The sequence below is a fragment of the Grampus griseus genome (genome assembly GCF_964374135.1).
Source record: "Grampus griseus genome assembly, chromosome: 5".
In the NCBI taxonomy this organism is placed as follows: Eukaryota; Metazoa; Chordata; class Mammalia; order Artiodactyla; family Delphinidae; genus Grampus; species Grampus griseus.
The window spans coordinates 10,449,591-10,469,193 of record NC_138998.1 but is presented as its reverse complement, the minus strand read 5'-3'; the positions used below and the strand labels follow the sequence as shown (position 1 = coordinate 10,469,193).

The following is a 19,603-nucleotide window of genomic DNA, read 5'->3' as shown; positions in this document are numbered from 1 at the left end:
GTCTAAATGAAGAAACCTCTAACGTGAAGCATGTGCTACACACTTCAGAATCATTTAACTTGTCTTTTACTCTCCCTTTGGTTTGGCAAAGTGGGGTGAATGGTGAGATGAGTCTCCCTTGTCAGGAGAGACTGACAGAAGACTGGGTCTTTCGGAATTCCTGAATACACAGGGGGAAGCTTCCTCTCACAGAAACACGTATTTCTGACATATGACACAGTTACAGTTCTTTAAAACGTTCCGGAAAACATTTAAAGGGGCAGAGGCAGTGAATGCTACTTGGATGGGGGGCTCTAAGGGAGCCCTCTCCAGAGATCTAATTTCCTCCTTTCTCTGTGAAAGGGAAAAGGGAATGAGAGAAAGCTTAGTGAGGCAAGTATGAATTTAGGAAGGATAGGGATTCTAAAAATGTTAAAAGGCATTTGTTTCTTGGTTCATTTATTCTCACTGTCATTACATTATTAGAATATAAACTTACATTGGTCCTTCCACAAGAAATCAGGAATCTTACCAGCTGAAGACACAGACGGTGACCATATGCAGCTGAATAATGAACTGCATTGTATCCTTGCTTGTCCCGGATCCCTGGATTTGCATCATTTCTTAATAAGTATTCCAGGCACCTATTAGAGTAAGATATATTCAAAATTCTAAATCCTGCATTTTAACCAATGATAAAAACAGAGACAAACTCAAAACTGGAAATTTTTCTTACATTTGAGTAATGTAAAAATCATAAACACATCTACACTACATACATTTGTCATTTAAATGATATTGACTGTAAGTATCGTAAAAGTACAAACAAAACGTTCATAAGAGAATCTTCTTTATCCACAGTCTGGCAGCAAGTTCAGTATACCTGAAGACTGTTTCGTATACAGTCTATATTTATGGCACCAGCTAGTCGACTCAAATAACGTTTGACAGGATTAAACTCTTAGTGGTGGGGAGCATCCAATCTTTCTGGAATACACAGTTAGTATGGTATCTCATTAGGAAGCTCAAGAAAGGATGTAAAAATATCTCCCAAAACCAAGGTCAGAATTCAAGGATCTTGCATTAGAGACATGAAAAGTGTGGGAACGATGTAAAAGTGGTATGTAGGTAACACGAAAGACCTTCCCATGGGAAATACTTTATTCCTGTGCTATTAAAATATGAGGAAAGTAATGTTAAAAGGACTGTAAGATTTTTTGATGATGGCCATTCTGACTGGTGTGAGGTGATACCTCATTGTAGAAAGAGAAAAACGAATACCGTATGCTAACACATATATATGGAATCTAAAAAAAAAATGGTTCTGATGAATCTAGGGGCAGGACAGGAATAAAGACGCAGATGTAGAGAATGGACTTGAGGACACGGGGAGGGGGAAGGGTAAGCTGGGACAAAGTGAGAGAGTGGCATGGACATACATACACCACCAAACGTAAAAGAGATAGCTAGTGGGAAGCAGTCACGCAGCACAGGGAGATCAGCTCCGTGCTTTGTGACCACCTAGAGGGGTGGATAGGGAGGGTGGGAGGGAGACGCAAGAGGGAAGAGATATGGGGATATATGTATACGTATAGCTGATTCACTTTGTTATACAGCAGAAACTAACCATTGTAAAGCAATTATACTCCAATAAAGATGTTAAAAAAAATTTTTTTAAATAAAAGGATTATAAGGTTCACAATTTGTTATAATTCTGATAAATGTTACTGTAGCAAAAAAAAAAAAAGAGTACTGAATTAGAAATTAAAAGATTTATTGTGAGAGTTAGTTTGATACCAACGATCTTGGGCAAATCGTTTCACCTTTATGGTGAAATGGCTTCTGTTTATTCATTTGATAGATGGGAGTAGGAATTCAACTAAATAATCTAAAACCATTCATGTTCAAATTCCAAGTCCATAATTATTCAGTGATAATTTGTCTAATATTGCAGTATGTCTAAATAACTACTAACTCTACCACTAGGGGGGAACTCTATAATCAGATACTACTTGTTAAGTTTCCAAAAGCATAATGAAGTTATAAGAACAAGTGGAAAGGAACAATGGAGCGATGTAACTGATCACCCAGTAACTCTATCATATATGTATGAGGACCATTCTTTGCAATGCCAACCCTTATTTCTTTAATGCTAATTACTTAAAGTACTTTAGATCTCTTAGGAATTACTTACAGAATCTACATTTATTATAATATCCTTAATGGTAGCAAACGTTCATCCTTTTAAGTGGGATTTTGATATTTATATGCAGTGAAAATGATGATGAAATGCATATCACTATGATAGAACGACATCACCCGAATCTGACTCTAAGGAACAAGCCTGGTGTTTCTCGGTATTCCTAAACTAGCTCTGAGGGCACTCCAGGAAGTATCTCAGGCAGTGTGTAGACTCTGTACAGTCTGCTTAGGTACCAGCTCACAGGTCAATCCTCACTGGGATGAAGGAAAGACCTGCTGGCCTGGAAGGACAGTCTCACTGCTTTAAGGCAGAAACATTTCACCCAAGGGCACATCTTTTTACCTTTAATCAAGTTCTCTAGATGTGAATGGTAAAACAGAAATAGTTCTCCCTACTGGGACCTGAACACAAGGCAGATTCTATCAGTGGAACAAACTATTTTAAGATAACTTGCTGATACATGAGTACTGGGGGAAAAAAAAACTGACTTATTTAAGGAAAGCAAAACAAGTAGGTAAGTTCATGTTTACTTTCGGAAGTAGGAGAGCAAGTCTCAAAGCACTATTTATATTTACTAATTGCAAGTATACAACATTAAATGGTTTGAAATAATTCAACCATAATACATGCAGTAGTTATCAAATCATTATTTCTTTGTCTACCTTCATATTACTAGATGATTGGTCTCCTATAACAAAACAAAGACTAAGAGTTGATTTATAATTATAAAATTACTTCTATTGCCACGCCTTTCAAATTTTGCTAAGCAATATGAATTTTCATGACTACTTTGTAAGTATTACCTTTAACAAATGAAAAAAATTACTGACATTCAGGAAAATTAAATGACTTGCTCCTAATCTTCTGGCTAGAATATGGCAAAGCAAGGACTAGGCCTTGGGTCTTTTCTTCAAGTGTTCTTTCTATGCTACAAATGCTTCAGCATAGGGGTTAATGAGTTAGTGACACTTTAACCTGTGTGTTTATAAAATTCTGAACCACAAAATTGCTTGATCTTGAAAATCTGAACCTCACTTTTGATTTGCAAATGAGGTGGAGGGGAGAGAGTCAATCTTAAATTTTTTTTTCTCATTGTAAATTAACACACGCTCATTTTATAAAACTCAGAAAATTAAGAAACGAAGATTTTCTATAATTTCTCTTATTTCCCTAAAATAAACCATGTATGCAAAATCTGGAGGAATATTTATGGCTAAATGGCTAAGTAATAAACCAAACTTACTGTTAAATATTTTGTTTTCTTCATTTGTTAGACAAATATCCTCATCCCAATTAAGCATGTAATTCAAATCAGAGTGATTTTCAAACTATTTAAACTTCTCCTACTCTTCCCCTACCATCCATGGGCTCCTACCACTTTTTCTGGTGCAGGTTCAGACTAAGTCAAATCCATGTGTCCCACGGCTGGTCAGAGCCCTGGGAGAGGACCACTCGGCCCAGGGCAGAGGATGTGGCATTGTCACCAGAGGCCCTCCTAACTCTACTCTCCCCAATCATGGTATACAAGTGTCTGATTGACAAAAAAAGATATTAAGCATAGCTTAAAAAAATACAACTAATCCTTACAGGAAGATTACAATGTGTCAGGTATTGTTCTAAGCAATTCAGATATTCTGTACCTCATATGGCCATGAGTTAAGGTCAGACTATTATTCCCACTTGACAGATGAAATGTGCAGAGAGGTTAAGTAACCTGCCCAAGGTCTCACAGCAAGTGGCAGAGCCAGAATCAAACCCAGTTCTGTCTTACATGCATACATAAAACAGGTTTAACAAGGCTACTGAATGCAAAGTTGTATACAAAAGTCAAATATATTTCTCTATTTCACAACAAAGGAAATTTAAAGATAGATTTATTTTGGCAATAAAAATATCAAATACTTAGGAATAAACCTAAGGATTATAAAAGTTCCAAACAAAAGACTGTATGATTCCATTTATATAAAGTTCAAAACAGACAAAAATAAACAATGCTATTAGAAGTCAAAATATGATCCCATTTTTGTGAACATCTATCTCCATAAAAGTGTATCTTGGTGAAATATATCTATGCATTCATAAACACATGTATATATAACCATATGAACACAGAAAAGCCTATGGACAGACATGTACCAGGTTCATTAACTCTGATAACACTGTGAGGGATGTGAAATGATCTACATAAACATATAGAAATACTTCTGTTAATGGTAGTTATCACAGAAGAAAAGGCATGAGGAGGATTTCTTCCTTATATGTAATCACAATAAATAACCCCAGCCTTCCCCTTCTCTTATACACACCACACAGGCGTGGGGTAGGTCCTCACCATCATGCTCATAGCCAGTCCTATTTTTCTTCAAATGGCAAAGAGGATTTTATTTGTTAATAATTAATATATTTAGTATGTTTTTCCCGTGAAAATAACTATAAATTTGTTTGCTGAGTCATGACTGCCTAGAGTGAACGTCAGCATCAGGATGATGGGGGTGACTAGCAGGATGAGTAGAATGAGTAGGAACGATTTCATGTATTTTTCCATTTACTGCAAGTAAAGACAGGCACACAAGGCAGAGTAGAACTGCAATTACTTATGTCACTTCTGAACAGCAGAAAACCGGTGGCAGAGTGTCAAAAATCCCAAAGTATATACAACTTTCCCTGGGGATGCTGACAGGACATTATTAAACAATCATTAAAGAAACAAACCAACAAACACACATTACTGAATAACAGTATTTGAAGTCATGGGGAATTTGTTTCTTCTTTTAGAAAATATTTCACTCTGGCTTTGGCAGCAGAAAGAATTATTCCAGATTCTCTTATTATCCAACCTATTCCTGGGAATTAAATCCTTGGAGTTCAGAAAAATAAACCAACTCTTTAATTCTACTATTTAAGCCTCCGAAACAATCACTTACTGAAAGGATGCCTCTGGTATCCTAAAATGGTTACTGTAGTGAATAGTTTCCAGAAGGTTCCCAGGGAACAAATCACTGAGGCAATAAATGATGGCATCAGACAAGATCTCTGGGACTTTGATACTTCAAAGATAAGAAAGAGGCTCCAAAAAACAGTGCTAGATTCTTTTATACACATGCCCTCAGTTTTCCCCACAATTCTAAGTACGCTTCATTCTAATTTTACAGATAAAGAAGATTTTGCCTAACAATTATTTGCTCAGGCTCAGAGAGGTATAATATGAAGCCCCCATGATTTCAGCTGGGTCTTTTGGATAAAGCTCATGTTCTTTCTGGTACACCAGGTTGCTTGTGGACATACTGAGAATTAAGTGTTTAAGTAATAAGTATCTCTAGACCAGCGGTCCCCAACCTTTTTGGCACCAGGGACCGGTTTTGCGAAAGACAATTTTTCCACGGATCGGGGGGCGAGTGGGTGGCGGGGACGGTCCAGGCGGTAATGCGAGCGATGGGGAGCGGCAGATGAGCTTCACTCGCTCGCCACTCACCTAACAGGCCGCGGACCAGTACCAGTTCACAGCCCAGGGTTTAGGGACCCCTGCTCTAGACTATTGCTCAAAACAGTTTATATTAGGTGAGAAAACTAACGATTTAATTCACTTTAGTACTAAGTATACTTCTAAAGAAAAAGTAGACAGGCTTAAAATAAAACCACAAATCTCAAACAGTATAGGTTGAACATTGTTATTCTTTTGTTCCTGCATAAGAATTCAGGTTTAATGTAATTGTATAAGGGCAGGAGGACCATTGGGTAACCTCTGTCTGTGTGTACATGAACTCAGTGGAGTTTACTTAGATCATGCTGGGCAGTACCCAATAAACAGTTTATGGGAACAGTGGTAAAGGACTTCTGATGGTGACAGTCATTTGGGGTATAATCTATTTTAGGAAAATCTATAAATCAAATCCTGAAATTACAAAATTTATAAATCAGAGGATAATCTACTTACCCAAGTTTACCAAAATATTTTCTGATTTACAAAGTCTCTATCAGAGATTTTCTTTAAAGCTCTACTATCCAAAAACATACTTCAAATAACTTAGCTTCTCCCAAAACCTATCTATATCTAACTATTCTGGTATACATGAAATTGTATAAAGTGATATATTCCTCCAAACAGAAAATACGGTCATCCTTCGGTATCTAAGGGGGACTGATTCCAAGAGTACTCGAGGATACCAAAGACCGTAGACTTGGACCCTCAAGTCCCTTATAATAAATGAACACAACCCTACAATGAATATAGTCGACCCTCTGAATCTGCAGATGCAAAACCAGTAGATACAAAGGGCTGATAGTATATTTTACTAATGCTTTCAAGATTAGGATTTTAGACACAAATCCAACATAACGAAGTGTTACTTATAGAAATGGATTTGAAATTAGTTACAGAATTTATAATAAATTAATATTTGTGAGTAATACCATCAAATTATGCTTTTTATTTTGAAGGTAAAAAAGTAAACATTAAAAACCAAGGAAATAGTTCTGTGTTAAATGCAACTTCCTTGAAGTATATTTTATAAAATCTTTCCCCAGAAACCATTATTTGTTTTTCCTACCCTTCACTGACCCAGACTCATGAGGAATACCACAGACATTGAAGATTTCTTCTCTGTCTCTAATGAGTTAATTTTCTTCCAAGAAGGCAATATACATTAAGGTACTATAAATGGGTCTGATCAACTTTGGGTGAATATTAATTATGAAAGAATTTATAAATCTCTCATTCCTTTGATTTTATTAAGTCATTCTTGGACAACATTTACTCACTACTCCATTATCTATATAATTTACTTATTTAAGCACTATTCAGTACCAACTATGTGCCAGATTCTGCCAGTTCAATTATTCCCTATTTGAATACCAATTTACAGGGATCCCTTAGAAATATGAACTTTCTACCTCTGAAGAATACTGGCATTCCAATCTCTGCTCAATCTTCCGATGGCATTGTCTGTGTACCTCTTGCCTCTTTCCCTTTCCCTATGATATACTCAAGACTGTTGCCTCTAAGAAGCCAGGTGGAAAAAACATGGAGGTGATAGATATTAAGATGTGTTTTTGGAAGGGAGGATGAAAAGGGACCTTGATCTTTCTTCTACCCGATTAGTTCATAACGCAGGCTGCTGAGTAGAAGTAGGTGGGTAATAACTATGACTAGGAATAATTATGAAAACAACTTATTTTCTCTACTAGAGCATCAGGGAAAGATAATCAATAATAAAAAGTACAAAAAAGGAAATACAAATTTGCTATAAAAACTGCCAGATAGAAACAATCCTTCATTCTCACCACATGATACTTACTTGCCATCTGTGTCTGACGTAGCTGCATAGTGCAAGGGTGTGCATCCTCTTTCATCAAGGTCATTCACACTTGCTCCTGAGCCCACAAGAGCAAACAGGCACTGGTAGTTGCAGTTGGCAGCAGCATAGTGCAGTGGAGATCTTTTTGCCCAAGTTAATTAAAAAAAAAAAAAAAAAAGTCAGGGACACAAACCAGTAAACAAGAGCACAGTTGATCCACCCAGTTATAAATATTTATAGAAAGCCTGAGATTGATTTCTGCCATATACCTAAGTCTTTTGGAGGGCCAGACAGAAAGCTTGGAGGAGAAACTAAGATGGCAAAGAGCCTCTAAGAATACAAAATAAGACAGGAACACAATTAAATCATTTCATGGTCCCCAGACAGTAACAATTCCAGTCTTTTGAGTGAATTACAGATATCCTTCATATTCTGCTCCAAAACTTGAAAACTTATTTTTTTTCCCTCCCTAATGCCATCAGCAATCTGAGAAAACTTTCATTTAACAAAGCTTCCCCTATACTAATAGAGATGTTTCATAGGTAGCAGCTTCTGTTCCTGTTTCAGTAGAGGAATAAAGAGTAAGAAAAATACAGAAGCATTAAAAAGGATGCTGATATATCAACTATATGGTAGAGCTGCACAGTAATATCAGATTCCTCAAGCAGAAAATGCATAGTTTTGAAGGCTGTTCATCATTTTGAAGAGTTTAGAGTACTGTTAATTTCTAGAGATGGAATATTTGTAGCTTACTTCTTCTCAGTTACTGAAATGAAAAAGAATATTACTAAATTTAGGAGTTTCTGTCTTTAGATTAATAAGCTATGATTATCCATGACCTTTCATTAAAAAAAAACAAAACAGAAGAAGAAGAAAACAGAAAAGTGAAGGTAAATTTAGTCCAGAGTCTTCATGGTATAATTTTTTCTAAAATATTTACCTGGTGAAATGACAGTTAAGCATTATTTTACTTTATTGGATAATAGTATAATATAGTAATAGTATTTTTGAAAATGCAATTAACCCTGAATTACTTTCAAGCTTCTAAACTCAGAATGTGCCCTAATTGTAGTACAGAATGCGTCAAGTGCTACAAATTAACTAATATAAGCTGGATTAAAGTACACTTATAAAAATAAATTAGCTATAAATTGCACTCCAAAGTCAAACAAAGTGATTTTTGATTTTGTGGGTCATTAGTTCCTTCAATTAGCAGGCTTATAAGAACAGTCTGTTCTTCAAAATAATTATGGGGTCAGATAGTCATTTTTCCTTTTCTTTTCTTATATGTACTTCTGATTCCCTACCACACGTAATTCTACTGTGCACTGGCCCAATCCCATGCACTGACACAGATTCACACACACCCTCTCTTGTCACATACTCTGATAAAATTCTCAAACTCCTGATACACAATTTTGCTCATATTGCCACCTCTATTTTTTTAAATTGAGGTAACACTAGATTATAACATTATAAGTCTCATGTGTACATTATATTTAGATTTCTGTACACACTACAGCATGCTCACCTCTATTTTTCAAATTGCCTTCTGTCCTTTCCTATGTGGTTCTAACAGACTCTGGGTCAATTCCTATTCTAAGTAACTTAGTAGATCATGGTGGCTTTAAGTACTGCAATCACAGATGCAAGTAGCAATGAGGCCTGGGGCTGAACAGTGAGACTGCAGATTGGCTGGGTGACTACAAAGGGACTCTGCATTCACAGGTGCTTTCCTGTGGGTCACGCTCAGGGTGTGTGCGGAGAGTCAGAGAAGAGGAGAAAGAAAAATTACACATCGATTTGTAACCTGTTTCCTCCCTCTTTCTAGTGCTCTGGAACCAAATATAGGCAGCAGAGTCTCTAACAAAAGAATGACTTGAAGGAATGGAGAACTACCACTGAGCTCCAGCTCTTGTGGGTTTTTTGAGGGAGCATAGGTACCATGCGGTTTTATATTTTCATGGCTATGATTATGGGAGGAGGAAGAGGAATGACATCACAAGAGGTATAGAAGTGCTTATAAAGTAAAGCTGTGGCTGGTAGCCTGGGGCTATGGCAGGGGCCCAGCTGGAAGAAGGCTGTGGGTGAGAATGAATATTCAGAAGTTATCTACTTATTGGGGCCTCTCAACAAATCATGATCACAATGCAAAAGTCATAGATTTATTCAGTTAACTCTCAGAAGCCACATTAGGAGGTCAAGAAAGTCATTAAGTAAATAACATTAAGTAGGCTTTACAGAGGAACTGTATCACACCCTACCTTCCAAATTTATCCTTTTTGTTGAAGTCTGCACCAGTGTTCAGCAGAAGGTTTAGGCACTCCAAATTCCTACCCAGGAAAAATACATTGAGAAGATGTAATTGTAATGAAATTGTAATTATAATGAAATTGGTAGGTTTAAATAAGTATAAAAGCGTGTTTTCAAATGAGGCAGAGTGAATAAAACATTGTGATTTATATTTTATGAAACAAAAAAAAAACTGCCACGATCAACTATCCTCTTCTTAAAAAAAGTAAAAATTTTGTTAACATACCCTCCAGCTGCAGCTGCATGTAGACAGGTCCTGCCAAAATCATCTGGGGTATCTATATCAAATCCTACAAGAATGAATATATCTTATGTAATAGTATAGGTATGTTACTTTATATTAGAGTATTACATTAAAAATATGTAAAAAAAAAAATCACACACCCCCAATCTTAAACAAAACTATGAATTACAAGTAGGTAAAAATTAATTGAAAATAGATTAATAATGTACAGTATTTAAAAAAAAATTACCACTAAAGGATTGGGGGTTTTAGAACAAATGCTAGAGTACTTGTTTAAAAGTCATAGGATACAATGGAATATTATTCAGCAATAAAAAGAAATAAAGTACTGATACATGTTTATAACACTGGATGACCTTTCAGAACATTTCTAAGCGAGAAAAATCAGTCACAAAACCACATCTTGGGTGATTCCATTTCTATGAACTGTCCAGAATAGGTTAATTTATAGAGGTGGAAAGTAGATTAATGACTGCTTAGGGCTGGGGGGAGGGAAGAAATGGGGAACTGACTGAAAATGAGGGGTTTTTTTTGGGGGGGGGTATGAAAATGTTCTAAAACCCATTGTAGTCATGGTTACATACCTCTGTGAATATACTTAAAAAATAAGACACTGATGAAAGAAATTAAAGATGATACAAATAGATGGAGAGATATACCATGTTCTTGGATTGGAAGAATCAACATTGTGAAAATGACTCTACTACCCAAAGCAATCTACAGATTCAATGCAATCCCTACCAAACTACCACTGGCATTTTTCACAGAACTAGAACAAAAAATTTCACAATTTGTATGGAAACACAAAAGACCCCGAATAGCCAAAGCAATCTTGAGAACGAAAAACGGAGCTGGAGGAATCAGGCTTCCTGACTTCAGACTATACTACAAAGCTACAGTAATCAAGACAGTATGGTACTGGCACAAAAACAGGAAGATAGATCCATGGAACAGGATAGAAAGCCCAGAGATAAACCCATGCACATATGGTCACCTTATCTTTGATAAAGGAGGCAGGAATGTACAGTGGAGAAAGGACAGCCTCTTCAGTAAGTGGTGCTGGGAAAACTGGACAGCTACATGTAAAAGTATGAGATTAGATCACTCCCTAACACCATACACAAAAATAAGCTCAAAATGGATTAAAGACCGAAATGTAAGGCCAGAAACTATCAAACTCTTAGAGGAAAACATAGGCAGGACACTCTATGACATAAATCACAGCAAGGTCCTTTTTGACCCACCTCCTAGAGAAATGGAAATAAAAACAAAAGTAAACAAATGGGACCTAATGAAACTTCAAAGCTTTTGCGCAGCAACGGAAACCATAAAGAAGACCAAAAGACAACCCTCAGAATGGGAGAAAATCTCTGCAAATGAAGCAACTGACAAAGGATTAATCTCCAAAATTTATAAGCAGCTCATGCAGCTTAATAACAAAAAAACAAACAACCCAATCCAAAAATGGGCAGAAGACCTAAATAGACATTTCTCCAAAGAAGATATACAGACTGCCAACAAACACATGAAAGAATGCTCAACATCACTAATCATTAGAGAAATGCAAGTCAAAACTACAATGAGATATCATCTCACACCAGTCAGAAAGGCCATCATCAAAAAATCTAGAAACAATAAATGCTGGAGAGGGTGTGGAGAAAAGGGAACCCTCTTACACTGTTGGTGGGAATGTAAATTGATACAGCCACTGTGGAGAACAGTATGGAGGTTCCTTAAAAAACTACAAATAGAACTACCATATGACGCAGCAATCCCACTACTGGGCATACACCCTGAGAAAACTATAATTCAAAAAGAGTCATGTACCAAAATGTTCATTGCAGCTCTATTTACAATAGCCCAGAGATGGAAACAACCTAAGTGTCCATCATCGGATGAATGGATAAAGAAGATGTGGCACATATATACAATGGAATATTACTCAGCCATAAAAAGAAACGAAATTGAGCTATTTGTAATGAGGTGGATAGACCTAGAGTCTGTCATACAGAGTGAAGTAAGTCAGAAAGAGAGAGACAAATACTGTATGCTAACACATATATATGGAATTTAAGAAAAAAAAATGTCATGAAAAACCTAGGGGTGAAACAGGAATAAAGACACAGACTTACTAGAGAATGGACTTGAGGCTATGGGGAGGGGGAAGGGTAAACGGTGACAAAGCGAGAGAGAGGCATGGACATATATACACTACCAAACGTAAGGTAGACAGCTAGTGGGAAGCAGCCGCATAGCATAGGGAGATCAGCTCCGTGCTTTGTGACCGCCTGGAGGGGTGGGATAGGGAGGGAGGGAGACGCAAGCGGGAAGAGATATGGGAACATATGTATATATATAACTGATTCATTTTGTTGTGAAGCTGAAACTAACATACCATTGTAAAGCAATTATACTCCAATAAAGATGTTAAAATGAAAAAAATAAAAAATAAAATAAATAAAATAATATGAATTAAAAAAAACACTGTATTGTAAATTTTAAACAGGTGAATTGTATGATACATGAATTATTTCTTAATAAAACTTTTTTTTTAAACCCATAGGTGCTTTGATACTTGCACGTTAATACTAACACTGAGAAGAGGTTTTTAGAATTCTCCTTCATAGATAAATGGGTATGTGATGACTTGTGGACACACATACACTTAAAACATTCAAAACACAATTACCTCACTTAAAAGATATCATTAAGAAAAACTCACTGTCTGTCTCACAATATGTTAATTTTCACTGAAATTTTCCCATAATTCTTTTAGCAATCAAGAGTATTAATATACAAAATCTGTTCAACTTTCCTAACACGCTAAGAAATAGAATATCATTAAAAATTAAATCTTATATATTTAGTAATTCTATGCATTTAATAAGGATAATTTTGTAGTAATAGTTATAGAAAGCTATTGATCCTGTTTTGCTTCAAACTGATTATGTGGTATTTTAAGACAGTAATTAGATATGGCATAAATAATTTCACAAACCTACAAGATATTGTAAACTGGCCACTGGCTCTTAAAAAGGAAGCATGCAAATGAAGATATTTTACTTCTAGACACAAAGGGACTGCTCTAGAAATATTCCACACCCCATTCCCCAACTAAGAGAGAGAGGAGGAAATCACTGGAAAAATAAAACCTTTCCCAGAGCTGAAGAGAAAATCAAATCTTAAAATTAAAGGGTCCAACATCTTCTAAGAGGGGTTAATAAATGATCCACACATGGACATATCTATATGTGATTCTGGAAAAGCAGGATAAAGAGACTGTATTAAAATGGGAGATGGCGGGGGGTGGTTTGGGGAGGTAAAAGGGGATAATCTGTCTGTGAAGGTTCCACTTACCAGAAGAAAGAAGTTTCCTACAGCAATCTGAAAAACCACTTAAGGCTGCCAAATGGAGGGGGAACATTCCATGTATGCCACGCCTAAAGTGAACAGGACAGTGTCCTCATCACAATGCAATCACTTAAATAAATTAAAAAGAAACTCTTCAATACTTAACTTATCCAGCAACTTTCCTCTTAGAGCAGGAGCAGGACTTTTCAACCTCAGCACTACCATCACTATGGATTTTCTGGGGGGCTGGGGGCTGGGGGGCTGGGTTATCCTGTGCCTGTAGGATGTCATCAGTGCCCCCAGGTTCTACCTACACTGGATGACAGTAACACTCTCCTCCCCAAATTATGACAACCAAAAATGTCTCTAGACATTTGCCTCAGGAGCAAAACCCATTCCCCCTGCCCCGATGTTGAGAATCATTACCACAAGGCAAAATGTTTAAGAATGTTCACTGCAGTAATTTTTGTCATAGTAAAAACTTGGAAGCAACTTGTGTTTGTAAATGAGAATGAATAAAAATTGTGAAATCTTTACACAAGAATTAAATTTTATAAAATGAATGAACTAGTTACGTATAGAGATGAGGAAAAAAAGCCCAAATTTATATCTACATGGCTAAACCAACAACTTCATGTAAAAAAAAAAAAAAAAAAAAAGTTAAAAAGTGTACAGTAGCATACCATTTACAGAAAGTTTAACAGAAGATTTAAAACATGTTAATAAACATATAAAAAAGGTAATAAAAATTTAAAAACATACATAAGAATGATAAACATCAATTTAAAAGTAGGGTGTTTCTTTCTGCAGAGCATGCAAGAGAATCCATCTTTCAAACAAAATCTTACAAGGAAACTTTAGTATGTTATTCATAATCTAGAAAGAACTGGGGTAAAAAAATATAAAAATACCCTATGCTGGTTTACCAATGAAATCACATTAAACATTCTATTCTATTACATCGCCAATAAAAAGAGGATAAAGCTCAAGCAATTAGTACTACATTGAGGACAAAATCCACATGTTTCCCTGACAAGGCATCAACACTACCTTGGGAAGTACTTACTTTGCAGTGTCAGCACCACTTGTAATTAGAGTGTTGATTAGCAGCTCATGGCCGTACCTTGCTGCTATGTGCAAAGGGGTGTTGCCATTCTTGTCCTCACAGTCGATTACTGCTCCTGCAATAAAGGACATACTATCAGACACTGGACTAATATAACGATCAAGTCAAATCTATTACATGGAAAGTGATATAAAATGCAATTATAAAAAGCACAAACTAATGGGTATAGCAATTTAACCATAGATTTCATCCACAGCACATTTACTGGGCCAGGCACTGGGGTTAGATTTCACACTTAAAGCAATTTTGTGAACAAGCATAAGATTTTAACAGATTTAAAAATTACAAAAGGGTTCTGGGCATCCAATAAGTTTGGAAACCACTGTATTTAAACGAAATTAAACACATTTCTTTAGAGTGAGACTTTCCAAAGCTTTAATGTGCACACTCTGTGTCACCAAGAAGACAGCATGCAATATTTTATGAATTATTTGATCATGAGCTTATTCCTACCCTTTCCTTGCAAAATCAGAACAGCTATTGTCTTCAGGACTACTAATAAACAGTTCCTTGGAACATGGCTTGTGAAAATACTACTTTAAAGTACCCAAAGGTTCTTTTTATTTAAAAGTTTAGCCTGCCTAGTACTAATTCAAATGCAAAAGAAGACAAGTTCAGAAAATAAATGAAAACGCTAAAAACAGGTCAAGATAGTCAGAAGGGAAGAGAGAAATGAAACAAAGTTTTCTTAATATATAATACAGTTCGCAGTAGAAAGGCAGAGTTTTCTATCTAGCATGTTTTAAAAAAGCCAACACTAACTGCTAGAGAAATTATATTTATAATCTAAGGGAAACAATACAAAAATAAATGAAAAACAAAATTACAAAAGATACATGTACATGGCATTTAAAATTCATTATCTGATTTTCATGAGCTCTGATATCAAGTGTCAAAAATGTGTATACTGCTATGACAATTCCTCAATACCATTATGTGGATGCTTTTACTACACTTAAGAAAAAAAACAAACAGAAATACTTTTTACCACTCTGGATAATGGTTTGTGATCTGGAGAATCTACCGTGGAGGGCAGTCATGTGCAGTGGGGTTTTTCCATCTTTGCTCTGAAATAAACACACAAGTGATTTAAAATTCTTGTTATATCTGTACCATGCAATTGTTAGTTTTATTTTGACTATCCTCTTGCAACTTTACTCTGTAGAACTATTACACTCAAGCGTTAAGTTTAACTGAAGCCTGTGGCAGTAAAACAGCTGTTTGAAATTATGAACTAATTTTTTAGTATGTATATCATAAAGCACAAATATACAGAAACCTCAATGCCCATAGTTTTAAAAAGGCCTGGAGTGGTGGGTGTGGTGTAATCTTAGCATCACTCCTATTTCAGGTAGGGGAACTGATGCACAAAGGATATTAATGATTCGACCAAGGTCACATCACTGGAAGTGGTACTGCCAGGATGTGCTGCCCACAGTTCAAAAATTTCACACTGCTACAATTCTTTTGTTCAAGAAATGCTGAATCCCTCCTTGACCAAGGAAAAGTGAATGTTAGAATTAACTTCAGAAACTATAATTCACTTAAAAAACTTTACACATTATTTTGTTTATAATTATTTGTAACAAATAATGTTAGCTATTTTCTCAAATTACTTAAAATAATAAACCAGACTGGCCTTGTATGTGTGTTTGATGTAGAAATTCTGAAATTCTAGAGGAATTCCACATATGAAGAAAAACAACGCCTGAGTTAGGTGATATCTTTTATTGCGAGTTAGGTAAAGTCTTTTCTTCCTGAAAATTATTTTGTTAATCAAAACATACATGTGACCATCACAAAGGAAAGAAGTATTTGGGGTATTTTGTTTATCTGACCAAAATTTAAAGTACACGGTGGGGTGGGAAAAGGTGTGACAGCTATCTGGGTTGACAACTGGATATATTGTGAGAAACTGTATATTTCTTGCTTTCAACCTATATACAATTGGGGTTCTGTTCTCTACAGTAACTGATTATGGAATAAACACTTGAAGAGTGGGAAAAAAAGATCGGTAAGTGACAAAATCAATGAGGCAGTGTTCATGATAAGCAAGGTTATGAAAAACCAGGGCTATACTGCTTTATAAAAACCATTCATTTTGGGGACGAGGGGAAGATGGCGGAAGAGTAAGACGTGGAGATCACCTTCCTCCCCACAGATGCACCAGAAATACATCTACACGTGGAACAACTCCTACAGAACACCTACTGAATGCTGGTAGAAGACCTCAGACCTCCCAAAAGGCAAGAAACTCCCCACGTATCTGGGTAGGGCAAAAGAAAAAAGAATAAACAGAGACAAAAGGATAGGGACGGGACCTGCACCAGTGGGAGGGAGCTGTGAAGGAGGAAAGGTTTCCACACACTAGGAAGCCCCTTCGCGGGCGGAGACTGCAGGTGGCGGAGGGGGGAAGCTTCGGAGCCGCGGAGGAGAATGCAGCAACAGGGGTGCGGAGGACAAAGTGGCGAGATTCTTGCACAGAGGATCGGTGCCGACCAGCACTCACCAGCCCGAGAGGCTTGTCTGCTCACCGCCGGGGCAGGCGGGGCTGGGAGCTGAGGCTCGGGCTTTGGTCAGAGCGCAGGGAGAGCACTGGGGTTGGCTGCGTGAACACAGCCTGAAGGGGGCTAAGTGCGCCACGGCTAGCCGGGAGGGAGTCCGGGGAAAAGTCTGGACCTGCCGAAGAGGCAAGAGACTTTTTCTTCCCTCTTTGTTTCCTGGTGCGCGAAGAGAGGGGATTAAGAGCGCTGCTTAAAGGAGCTCCAGAGACGGGCGTCTAACAGCGCACACCCCAGAGATGAGCATGAAACGCTAAGGCTGCTGCTGCTGCCACCAAGAAGCCTGTGTGCGAGCACAAGTCACTATCCACACCCTGCTTCCGGGGAGCCTGTGCAGCCCGCCACTGCCAGGGTCCCAGGATCCAGGGACAACTTTCCTGGGAGAACGCACAGCCTCAGGCTGGTGCAACTTCATGCCAGCCTCTGCCGCAGCAGGCCGCCCCGCACGCCGTGCCCCTCCCGCACCCCTGGCCTGAGTGAGCCAGAGTCCCCGAAGCAGCTGCTTCTTTAACCCCGTCCTGTCCGAGTGAAGAACAGACACCCTCGGGTGAACTACATGCAAAGGCTGGGCCAAATCGAAAGCTGAACACTGAAAGCTGTGCAAACAAAGAAAAGAAAGGGAAATCTCTCCCAGCAGCCTCAGAAGCAAAGGATTAACGCTCCGCAATCAACTTGATGTACCTGCATCTGTGGAATACATGAATAGACAACGAATCATCCCAAATTGAGGATGTGGACTTTCAGAGCAAGATATATGATTTTTTCCCCTTTTCCTCTTTTTGTGAGTGTATGCTTCTGTGTGAAATTTTGTCTGTATAGCTTTGCTTCCACCATTTGTCCTAGAGTTCTATCCGTCTGTTTTTTTAAAATTTTTTTCTTAATAATTATTTTTTATTGTAATAACTTTATTATATTTTATCGTACTTTATTTTACTTTATCTTCTTTCTTTCTTTTTTTCCTTCCATCCCTCCTTCCTTCCTTTTCTTTCTTTCCTTCTTTTTCTTTTCTTCCTTCCTTCCTTCCTTTTTTCTTTCTTTCTTTCTTCTAATTCTTTCTATTTTTCTCCCTTTTATTCTGAGCCATGTGGATGAAAGGCTCTTGGTGCTGCAGCCAGGAGTCAGTGCTGTGCCTCTGAGGTGGGAGAGCCAACTTCAGGACACTGGTCCACAAGAGACTTCCCAGCTCCACATAATATCAAACAGCAAAAATCTCCCAGAGATCTCCATCTCAACACCAGCACCCAGCTTCACTCAACAACCAGCAAGCTACAGTGCTGGACACCCTATGCCAAACAACTAGCAAGACAGGAACACAACCCCACCCATTACCAGAGAGGCTGCCTAAAATCATAAGTCCACAGACACCCCGAAACACACCACCAGAGGAGGACCTGCCCACCAGAAAGACAAGATCCAGCCTCATCCACAAGAACATAGGCACCAGTCCCCTCCACCAGGAAGCCTACACAACACACTGAACCAACCTTAGCCATTGGGGACAGACACCAAAAACAACGGGAACTATGAACCTGCAGCCTGCAGAAAGGAGACCCCAAACACAGTAAGATAAGCAAAATGAGAAAACAGAAAAACACACAGCAGAAGAAGGAGCAAGATAAAAACCCACCAGACCTAACAAATGAAGAGGAAATAGGCAGTCTACCTGAAAAAGAATTCAGAATAATGATAGCAAAGATGATCCAAAATCTTGGAAATAGAAGAGACAAAATGCAAGAAACATTTAACAAGGACCTAGAAGAACTAAAGATGAAACAAGCAACGATGAGCAACACAATAAATGAAATTAAAAATACTCTAGATGGGATCAATAGCAGAATAACTGAGGCAGAAGAACGGATAAGTGACCTGGAAGATAAAATAGTGGAAATAACTACTGCAGAGCAGAATAAAGAAAAAAGAATGAAAAGAACTGAGGACAGTCTCAGAGACCTCTGGGACATTAAACACACCAACATTCGAATTATAGGGGTTCCAGAAGAAGAAGAGAAAAAGAAAGGGACTGAGAAAATATCTGAAGAGATTATAGTTGAAAACTTCCCTAATATGGGAAAGGAAATAGTTAAGCAAGTCCAGGAAGCACAGAGAGTCCCATACAGCATAAATCCAAAAAGAGATACACCAAGACACATATTAATCAAACTGTCAAAAATTAAATACAAAAAAAACATATTAAAAGGAGCAAGGGAAAAACAACAAATAACACACAAGGGAATCCCCATAAGATTAACAGCCAATCGTTCAGCAGAAACTCTGCAAGCCAAAAGGAACTGGCAGGACATATTTAAAGGGATGAAGGAGAAAAACCTGCAACCAAGATTACTCTACCCAGCAAGGATCTCATTCAGATTTGATGGAGAAATTAAAACCTTTACTGACAAGCAAAAGCTGAGAGAGTTCAGCACCACCAAACCAGCTTTACAACAAATGCTAAAGGAACTTCTCTAGGCAAGAAACACAAGAGAAGGAAAAGACCTACAATAACGAACCCCAAACAATTAAGAAAATGGGAAT

General features: G+C 37.5%; 1 protein-coding gene across 1 annotated transcript in view; it reads right to left on the bottom strand.

Annotated features, from left to right (window-relative positions):
* ANKRD28 (ankyrin repeat domain 28) overlaps positions 1–19,603 on the bottom strand; it is a 123,440-nt gene that overhangs the window by 24,179 nt on the left and 79,658 nt on the right. The window contains exons 9-15 of the mRNA XM_082654066.1: positions 15,499–15,577; positions 14,451–14,565; positions 13,391–13,473; positions 10,016–10,079; positions 9,741–9,809; positions 7,477–7,617; positions 512–623 (exon numbers count right to left, since the gene is read on the bottom strand). Of these exons, the coding sequence (XP_082510192.1) occupies positions 512–623; positions 7,477–7,617; positions 9,741–9,809; positions 10,016–10,079; positions 13,391–13,473; positions 14,451–14,565; positions 15,499–15,577 (663 nt within the window). The remainder of the gene's footprint in view (positions 1–511; positions 624–7,476; positions 7,618–9,740; positions 9,810–10,015; positions 10,080–13,390; positions 13,474–14,450; positions 14,566–15,498; positions 15,578–19,603) is intronic.